The sequence below is a fragment of the Pygocentrus nattereri genome, chromosome 12 (genome assembly GCF_015220715.1).
Source record: "Pygocentrus nattereri isolate fPygNat1 chromosome 12, fPygNat1.pri, whole genome shotgun sequence".
Classification (NCBI taxonomy): domain Eukaryota; kingdom Metazoa; phylum Chordata; class Actinopteri; order Characiformes; family Serrasalmidae; genus Pygocentrus; species Pygocentrus nattereri.
Window position 1 is genome coordinate 10,017,641 of NC_051222.1, and position 10,567 is coordinate 10,028,207.

The 10,567-nt window shown below is 37.6% G+C and overlaps 1 protein-coding gene across 1 annotated transcript; it reads left to right on the plus strand.

Annotated features, from left to right (window-relative positions):
* Positions 1 to 674: 674 nt before the first annotated feature.
* tlr2 (toll-like receptor 2) lies at positions 675 to 8,515 on the plus strand. Its single transcript, XM_017717282.2, has 3 exons — positions 675 to 776; positions 2,293 to 2,376; positions 4,882 to 8,515. Exons 1-3 carry the CDS (start codon positions 748 to 750, stop codon positions 7,247 to 7,249), a joined length of 2,481 nt encoding a protein of 826 aa, XP_017572771.1. The 5' UTR covers positions 675 to 747; the 3' UTR covers positions 7,250 to 8,515.
* The last annotated feature ends 2,052 nt before the right edge of the window (positions 8,516 to 10,567 follow it).

The window sequence follows — 10,567 nt, forward strand, 5'->3', positions numbered from 1 at the left end:
TTATAATAAAAAAATAACTTTTATGTAGCTATTAGCTTTTAAATTTAGCTTGAGGTTGTTTTATGCATTTGCTAACTAACAGTGAAGACAATAAAGATGAATACCATTCAAGAATTCACTGTTTTAATGAACGTTCCAGCCAATACAAAAATGTATAACAAAGGATGTGCAAAGTAGCAGCAATAAAATAACAAAACTAAATTGAACTTTTCTATAAACAGTTAAATTTGAACAATTTTGTGTAAACACTTCGTTTCAACAGTAACTCTTCGTCCAGCTGTGTGTTCAGAGAACTACTTCATTAAACTGTTAGCGAGTGGAGCTAAATGTTCGAAAACTTTGCAATTGCTCTCCTGTGTTCGCCAAATTTGAATGCACCGGTGGCCTCAACGTGAACAATGCAGTGTTTAAAACTATAAACATTATCTGGAAAGTGAACAGGGTCGCTGTGAATAACAGTTACTTGCTTCTCTGTTCCAACTCTGTCAACGATCCCAGAGAACCTGCATTTTGTTACAGATGTTACAGCTCAGCTCACAACATGAAGTAACTAGCTCACTAGCACAACTATCACCGCATCCCAAACCAAACATTTCTGTACTTCACAAGCTACACTAATGAGTGCACTTCTAATGGTAAATGCATTATTTTTTCACAGTATTTAGTGATCTAGTTTGGGATTTGAGATGGGGCGTATCTTCCTGAGATGAGTCCTCTTCATCAAGTTTCCTCTTCAGCTATACCTGCATGGTGGATGTGCTCCCATGTCAGCTAAGGTAAGCTTTACAAACACCACAACAGACAGTTTAGCTCTAGCACTTTTGAGGAATTGGTTATTGAGGCAGCCATTGCACTGTTAACTCTCCAGTGAGTGGTAATGTCAAAACGTCACCAACTAATCGACTACTAAATTAGTTGCCAACTAATTTGGTCACCGATTTTAGTCGAATAATCATTGCACCCCTAAAATCAGGGGAATCAGACTTTCTTCTGTATAATTTTAGGCCATTTCTTTTTCTCCATTCTTGATGAAATTTATACACAATGTAAAGGCCAATAGAGATTTTCTAATTATGGCATAAACGAAAAAAAAGACAAAAATGGACATACAAGGTTTTCTTCTGACAGCAGCTATTATTTTACCCTGTAACTTACTTATCATATTAGCCTGGACATAGTTGCATGCACAAGATTGTGTTGAGCTGCTAGTGAGCAATGAGGGGAGAGGTAAGAGGTCAGTCTTGTAAATTATATACAGTACTGTGATGTCAGAGGCCACCAATTATTTATTTAATTCCCAGTTAACGGCCATTAAGCATGTTATTTATTTTTGTAGATATTTCTAAGCAGATATAACATAATTCATTTGCATATGGAGGGGAAAATCAAAGGAAAACAATTGAAAAGACACAAGTTTTCTGGACTGACCACCCCCCGAGTCCAGACCTCAACAACACTGAATGTGTTTGGATTATTTCAGAAAATAATCAACCAACTTCTAAGGCTGAACTTCGGAGGTGGGCCTGCAGATTTTTTTTTTAAACTGAAAGTGAGTCTAAAAAGAATGAAAGCTGTAAATAAAAGCATAGACACAAAAAAATCTCAAACAAATGATTCGATTTTTTGTTGTTGTGGCTTCTGAGTCATTTTCTGTTACATTTTCTGCTTTATTCCTGAGGCTGAACAATGCATAACTGGCACACAATGATTGTTCTAACTATTTTACAAAGACTTTTGCATGTTACTGCCGATTTCAATAGAAAAATATTTCTGAAGAAAGAATTTAGTTATTGCTCAACTTAGAGCCCTTCAAAACAAGCAGGAACTGTGTGGCCAACATTTCTGGATTTTAATGCACAAAAAAGCACAAATCATACGTTATTTAGTTCATAACTTTGGAGTACAGTGTTACTGTCCAAATATTCGGTAAGCGCTGTATGTTGAGAAGAAGGACAATATATTCAGCAATGTCAGTCTTGCTCATTACTGGCCTGCTTTAAAGGTTTGCATGAACAGCTGGCTTCCTCTTCTCAAATCCTCAATTTTAGAGCACAGATCACTGGAGCAAGACATCCCAAGACACCGCTTTGCATAAAAGGCTTTACTTTCTTGAAACTAGATGAGCTCGTTTATGGGGAAGCAAAAGAATTTTTCACATTTTTGACGCAAAATGAAACTGAACAGAATGACAAAATGACATTTTGTTAGGAACAAAATGAACAGTTCCTAAGGAACTTTCTCTTAAAATGTAGGACCATTGTATACAGATAATGACTACTTTTATCTTTAAAGTTCTGTGGTTCCTTCCTGTGATGCAACTTTGCCTCTGACTGTTCTTCTGAGGTTGATGACTTTCGCTCGTCGATCTGCAGACAGGTAATTTATTTAATGAATACTACTACTACTATTACTACCACTACTAATAATGATAGTAATACAAATAATATGTGCACCTACTAATAATAGAATAATATCAAAATCTTACAATTTGTTTCTATTCTACTTCTGAGAATGTTGTTTTGATTGCTATTTTCCTTTTTTGCTTTCTATATTTCTGATATTACTGCTGGCAATTGTTGAGAATATGGTCAGGAATAGAACATTGCCTTGGTAGCCCAATGCTATTGCTACCCTGCCCTGGCCATAGAAACAGGACTGTAATGTTTGTGTACAATAATGACATTGCGCTCTATTGAATATTATATACATCATTGCACCAATTTATTAAGAACCACCTTGTTTCTACAATCATTGTCAATTTTATCAGCACCACTTACCATATAGGAGACAGATAGCCCCTTTTACCCTGTTCTTCAATGGTCAGGACCACCACAGAGCAGGTGTTGTTTGGGTGGTGGATCATTCTCAGCACTGCAGTAACGCTGACGTGGTGGTGGTGATGTGTTAGTGTGTGTTGCGCTGGTACAAGTGGATCAGACACAGAAGTGCTGCTGGAGTTTTTAAACACTCCATTCACTGTCCACTCTATTAGACACTCCTACCTTGTAGGTCCACCTCGTAGATGTAAAGTCAGAGATGACAGCTCATCTGCTGCTGCACAGTTTGTGTTGGTCATCCTCTAGTCCTTCATCAGTGGTCATCAGGACGCTACCCACAGGAGGCTGCCCATAGGACACTGTTGGCTGAATATTTTTGGTTGGTGGACTATTCTCAGTCCAGCAGTGACACTGAGGTGTTTAAAACTCCAGCGGCACTGCTGTGTCTGATCCACATGTACCAGCACGACACACAATAATACATCACCACCACCACCACGTCAGTGTTACTGCAGCGCTGAAAATGTTTCAGTGTCAGTTGTCAGTGTTTCTTAGTAATTGCATTTCTTCTGCGTGTCCACAAATATAGCTTGTGTGGCCTCAATTTCAGAAGCATGGTCCAGCAGTTAGCTAGCTACCTATAGATTTTGGATATAACACTATGTATCTAGATCTCAGCTGCTCTACGGATATAGAGTAAAAGAGCAAAATGGAGAACAAGTTGTCCCACAGACATTTTAGAGGTCTAGCAACATCACAAAATCAACTGGGCAGGGCTGAACCACACCGATCCTGCCATCTCTAGCATTGTTAGCGGTGTTGCTCACCACTCCCACTGCCAGTGGGGTGTTCATGTTGCAGAGGAGACATAACTGTCAACCATTATGCAATATGACATTCCCACGCAGTTCTGAACAGCTGCTCTTATTTTTTTTACCATTGATCTACAATTAAATTAATTTTTTACACATTTCTTGAACATAAAACTGGTATACGCTTATTCGGCAGCATATCTTTACTATGAATACGCAATTTGAAACACTTGAAACCATACTGCCAGAGATTTAAAGTTTCAAAAATGTGATGTCAAGGCATTTTAGCTAAAACTGACTTACAGCTTTTCTCGATAAATGATTTTCTTATGTAAATATCCTGTTCAATGATGGTCAGGGACTTTCCTCTCATGCATGTTCCTCATGAAATGGAGAACATACTGCAGACATCGTATGAGTAATTTTCCTTTATTAGCACTGTGAGTCATTCCCCTTTAAAACTGTGATAGGTGTGATTGAAATTCGTATGCATTATTACTTACATCCAGATCACAAAAAAAGAACACTTCATTTTGACACTTCAGTATAAGACAACACTACTTTATGTCTGTAAAGTAGCAACCAGTGAACATCTGCAGAAGCTTTGTGTGCAATTCAAGCCTACGCCTCGTGAAATTTAGTGAAATGAAGTTTGAAAAAAAAAAAACAAGTATTGCCTTGAAATTGTGTCAAACTCAAATTTCACCATTAGTTTGCATCCCCTCACATTGGCTAGTGTCATGCTGATTGATGAGGGAAAGGGAGGGCCATTCCACCCACTGAGAGGGAGTCTTGTGATTGTGATCTGGCCTTGTGATCTTATAAATGGGTCTACTTAACCTTTACAATGTCAGAATCGCGGTACTGCTCACAACACACATTATTTATCACTTGCAACCTGTTGTTTAAACACATAAGAGAAGTGTGCAGTGGCACATGATGGTCACAGTATTAATAGATGTGACGGATTTAGTACACACACATACATACATATACATATGTTTTATGGTATGTGTATGTATATATATATATATATATATATATATATATATATATATATATATATATATATATATATATACGTTTTCTTCCAACAACAAGCGATATAACAAGCGCTATGTTTTGTTAACACTAGCTTGTTATTCTGGTAAATATGAAATATTTTAATTTTTTCATTACATTGCATCATCAGTTTCAAACTAAAGCTAATGCAGTTCACTGAACTGTTATTGATGTCTGATATAAAGAAAAACAGCATTAATGACATAAATTTATTGTTTTCTTTTCAACAGGATGAAGACATTACTATTCATTTTTATCTATTTCAGTTTCGTTTGCCGTGACATTGTGACCGTCTCTAAACCCAACTGTTACAAATGTGATGAGTATCACTTCTGCAACTGCTCTGGCAGAAAATTTCTGCATGTTCCAGCAGTTCCCAAAAATGTTGTAATCCTTGATATTTCCCTCAATGATATTGAATTCATTGAGAAGCAGGATCTGAGCATGTACACTGAGTTGGGAACTTTAACTATGCAGAAGAACAAACTTAAAATGATCCACAAAGAAGCATTTAGGTCACAGCACAAGCTGGAGGTGCTTGACCTGTCTTTCAATCAACTGGACAAAATTTTGTCATCCTGGTTTAATCAGCTGAGGTCACTGAAGAACCTGAACCTGTTGGGAAACCTGTACACAACCTTAGGATCTGTTCCTCTTTTCCAGTTTGGTGGGAACTTGCAAACTTTGGAATTTGGAAACCATTATTTGAAGAAAGTACAAAAGAATGTCTTAAGTGGGATTATCCAATTGAATGAGATGGTTATTGCTGGAAGTAACCTGAGGTCATATGAAGCAGGCAGCTTCAAGATGACTCGACCCATCAGAACAGTTTCAGTGAGCCTTCAAAGGTTGTTTCAAGATGACCCAGCGCTTGTCTCAAATATCCTTCAAGACATTTCTCACCCCGAGACATCACTGACTATCAAAGATGTTCTCTTGAACACAAATGAATCAATGCAACCTTTTGAAGAACTCAGAAAGGGGGGCACCACAAGACTTACTCTTCATAACGTGACCACAACAGACGAAGCAGTCACCAGTTTCCTGATGGCTATGGATGGTTCCCCACTGTCTTATCTTGGTCTTGAGGATGTACAGCTCAGAGGTGGAGGCTGGTGGCAAAAAGCCCAGACATCACACTATGAAAGTCTGCGCTCCATCTTTGTTCGCAATGTTGAAATCCAAGACTTCTTCAACTTTGGCAGCATGATCCAATTAGCGTTTCTTCTCAAGTATCCCACTGAGATATCTGTGATCAACAGCACCGTTTTCGTCATGCCCTGCATAACCTCCTTTCTTCTGAAAAAGATTGAGTACTTAGACTTGAGTCAAAATCTATTATCAGATGTCACGGTGGAGGAAACATTATGTCGTGGCATGGGCAAAATGCACAATCTCAACACCCTCAATGTGAGCTACAATTCGCTAAAATCCTTTGGCCTCATGTCCCACCTGGTGACACATCTGCAGAGGCTGACATTTCTGGACATCAGTCACAATGACTTCTTGACAATGCCACAGAAATGCACTTGGCCTGCAAGTCTAAGGTTCCTGAATCTGTCTTCCACAAAGCTTCGTAGGGTAACACCATGCCTACCTGTGAGCCTGACCATTCTGGATCTCAGTCAAAATGACCTGACAGAATTCCACCTCAGCCTTCCCAACCTTGTGGAGCTCCAGCTTTCAGGTAACAGATTTATTCAGTTCCCCGAAGGAGGAATGTTTCCCAGCCTGAGCACATTGCTCATTCAGAGGAATACCTTGAATATGTTCAACAAGAGCGACCTAACAGTGTTCAACAACCTGCAGTATTTGGAAGCTGGCCAGAACAATTTTGTATGCACCTGTGAGTTTGTGACATTTTTTAAGGGTGACGTTGACCATCTTATCACACTGAGGGATGGTCACAATAATTATGTATGTGACTCTCCAGTCACGTTGAGAGGTCGTACAGTTGACAAGGCTCAACTGTCAGTCTTTGAATGTTATATGATTCCTGCAGTCTCCATTCTCTGTGCTGCGATTTTCCTCACTCTAGTCCTCGCTGGTGTGACCTGTCACAAGCTTCATGTTTTATGGTACCTAAAGATGATCACTGCATGGGTACAAGCAAAACGAAAACCAGCAGTGCGCAGAGCAGAGGGGAATCTTTGCTATGATGCTTTTGTTTCATACAGCCAACAAGATGCTGAGTGGGTTGAGGAGATCCTTGTTCCAAAGCTAGAAGGTGCTCAGCCTCCCTTTGCCCTCTGTCTTCACAAGCGAGACTTTCTTCCAGGACGTTGGATTGTGGACAGTATAATTGATTCTATCGAAAGGAGCCATCGCACTCTGTTTGTTCTGTCTGAGCACTTTGTGAAAAGTGAGTGGTGCCGCTATGAACTGGATTTCTCGCACTTCCGTATCATTGATGAACACAACGATTCAGCTGTCCTGGTCTTGCTGGAGCCAATTCCCAAAGAGACCATTCCAAAGCGCTTCTGCAAACTACGCAAGATAATGAACTCCAGGACATACCTTGAGTGGCCTCAAGAGGAAGAAAGGAGGGAGGAGTTCTGGCACAACCTGCAAGCTGCGCTAAAGAGGGAGGATTCCTGATGCTTTCGAGATCAAGTCCATTGTTTCTGAAGTCTTAATGTGACATTTGGCCTGCGGCAATCCATAACCTCTGGCCCTAGACCTTGCTTATCCCCAACAAAAACGTTGGGTCAACACCATGCCTACCAATGAGCCTGACCTCCACATACGTTAATCTCATAAAAGCACAATAAAATGCATTCAGTGTCATAAACATTGGCATCATAAGCAGCTAATGATATTCATATTATTTATCAGATCTACTGTCGTGGTATATGGTACAACAAAAGGTTAGAGAAGTTCTGTTTTAATTTTTGGCATTTTACCCTAATTCTCATTACTGCATGTTTTCTCCAAACTGATATGTGTCCTTTTTTCACTTTTTTAAATGAGAAAAACTGAGTTAGTATTATGTTTAATTGTTGAATGTCTTTACTCTAATGTTTTCCTTGTAATGATGGGAACCTAAACAAAACATTATATTGCTTGGGTACAAAGACACACCTTAATGGCTGTCAATATATAAAGTGTATAAATAGTGAAATAAAAAAGCTAAATTTATTTATATATTTTGCTAATATATACAGTATATTAGTTCATGTAAACTGAAAAATGTTACTAAAATTAATGTAAAATAACTCTTTCGGGTTTACTTTTAATCATTCAATCAGGCGTCATTGTTTGTACATCCAAAAACAATTTTTTTAGATTGGGATGCAGTACTTGTCCTGTTTGTGAGAAAAACCCAAATGTACACACTTAAAATTATGGTTTTTCAAGGGTTCTTTAGTAAAGTTTTTGGAACAATATAGATGCCTTTTCAAAAAGGTTCTACATGTGCAACACAAGTACAACACAAATAGTATTTCACTTTCAATCAACTGGATTAATTAATAAATGTTCCCAGTTCAGTTCAGTCTGAAAATAGTTCAATCCAATGTTTGAGATGCCTAATCATGCAAATGTTCAAATTTCATAACTAAAAAAAATGTACTCTAGCACAACTTTGACATTTTGCATAGTTGTTTGAGTTAAGTTGAAGCTACTGTTTGAATGTTTTATTGATGTCCACTTGACTGGACAGGCTGTACAAGATTTGTTCTTGCTTTCAACAAATATTTTATATAAAATTAGTTTCAAGCTGTGTCAGTGATGTTTAAAGTATCAGAAATACTCACTCTTTTCTTAATATTGTATGACCACTGATACAGTGGTGCACATTCACTTGACTTTTACTGCCTATTGTTTTTATAAGAAAAGTAAGTAAATAAAGATTTTCAGAATGCATTCATTGGCTCCATTTTATTTTTTTCTATTAATTTTAAGGGGTGGCACGGTGGTGCGGTGGGTACCGCTGTTGCCTCACAGCAAGGAGGGCCTGGATTCGATTCCCCGGCCAGGCGACCGGGGTCCTCTATGTGTGGAGTTTGCATGTTCTCCCTGTGTCTGCCTGGGTTTCCTCTGGGTTCTCCGGTTTCCTCCCACAGTCCAAAGACATGTAGTCAGGGCAATTGGACATGCTAATTTGCTCCTAGGTGTGAGTGATTGTGTGTGTCTGTCTGCCCTGCAATGGACTGGTGACCTGTCCAGGGTGTATCCTGCCTTCCGCCCGATGACCACTGGGATAGGCTCCAGCATACCCCTGCGACCCTGAGGGAGAAGCAGCTTAGAAAATGTGTAGAAAATTAAAATTTTCTGTATTTCTATAGAATGCTGCTTTTAATGCATTTTAAAATGCTTATATAAAGACTTCTAAAATGCCAGATATTGATCAAAAGTATAGATTCATTAAATTTCATTTTGAGTCATTTCATTTCAGTCATTTTGAGCTATAATGATGAAAATTGATTTAACGCTATTAATCTAAACTTAAAAAAAAAGAACTTTCAGACGTGTCCAGATTAATGTACAGCACTGTAGGTGATTCCTCAGTAACTGGGAATCTGTATAACATTGAAAATTAAGTTGTAATTAAATTCATATCCAGAATGCATTGTATTTACAAAGCAGAGAGGCTGATGACATAGGACGGAATTATTGTGAAGTTCTTGTTGTTCCCAGAAAACTTAAAAATATTGAATAAAGTAACAGAATAGCTCTTACAGTGTATTACTCTACACTTTGTGAGTTATTATTGAATAAAATATAGGTCAATCAATGTAATACTTTCTAAATGACATCCTTTTATATGAGAATCATATAATTATATAGATTAACAGGATGAACAGGACTTGATTGGTATCCTTCAAGATAGGACTATGTCTAGTACTAGAACTTTATATATAGTTTCTTATAAAGGTTTACATTTGATTAGTGGACACATTCAGTATCATTTGTTTTCCCGTCACCACACCGACTTTAAATCTACGCCTTTATGTTTAGTTAAAACAGGTCTGAAAATGTGGTGAGATGAGCGAACATTGCTGGCTTTGTGGTCCCCTAGTGAATGTGTCATTTAGTCATTCATTTGCATTACAGTCCTTAGATTGTTTTAGGTCTTTTATTGTTTCAGATGTTTTATCCCCCAGCACTGATACTTACGTATACTGCCATTGAAAACTTAAACATATAAATAAAGTCATATACATAATTGGGAAATCAGTAATAATGTGCACAGTGTGGATGGAAATACACTTTAGTCACTTTAAGATATTTTAAATTGTTTTATTCAATATTTGAATTCTTTTGGAAAACCAAAAAGGTATATAATGATAAATAGTATCAAGGTCTATTTATTATATCTTTATTCTCAGTAAATTGGTGCTGTCCAAAGATAATCTTGAAAAATGGCAACTTTACAGGAGATGGCAAAAACCTTCTTTACATTCAATGTAACTCAAGTTAAAAAAGATTGTGGTCCAAGCATTTTTGGGTCTTTTATATTGGTCCATTCATCATGAAATTTTCACATCATGTAAAGGGCAGCTACTGAGCTCAAATGCTGTAGAAAAATAAAAATCGCAAAACAATGGTTTGTTTTGGACAGGGACAAAATGTTTTTTATAGTCTGTCAGTTATTACAGAATCATCTACAGCTCTTTTCATGAATCTGCACGCATCTGAAATTTAGTTACCTATAAAGTCTCTGACTTGTAGCTAGGACTGGACTGAAATACTATCTCAATTTAACTGTTTATTTGTTTTTATAACAATATACGTGTGTGTGTGTGTGTGTTTGTGTGTGTGTGTGGGTGTGTGTATGTATGATTCAGCTTGGAATTTTTGAATATTTAAATAGTCAGGAAAATTCCGACTATTATTCGATATGGAAATTAGCTTTCACAGTTGGTATCCACTTCGTTTTTTACCTGAAGCATACATAGTGAAATTTACCTAAGG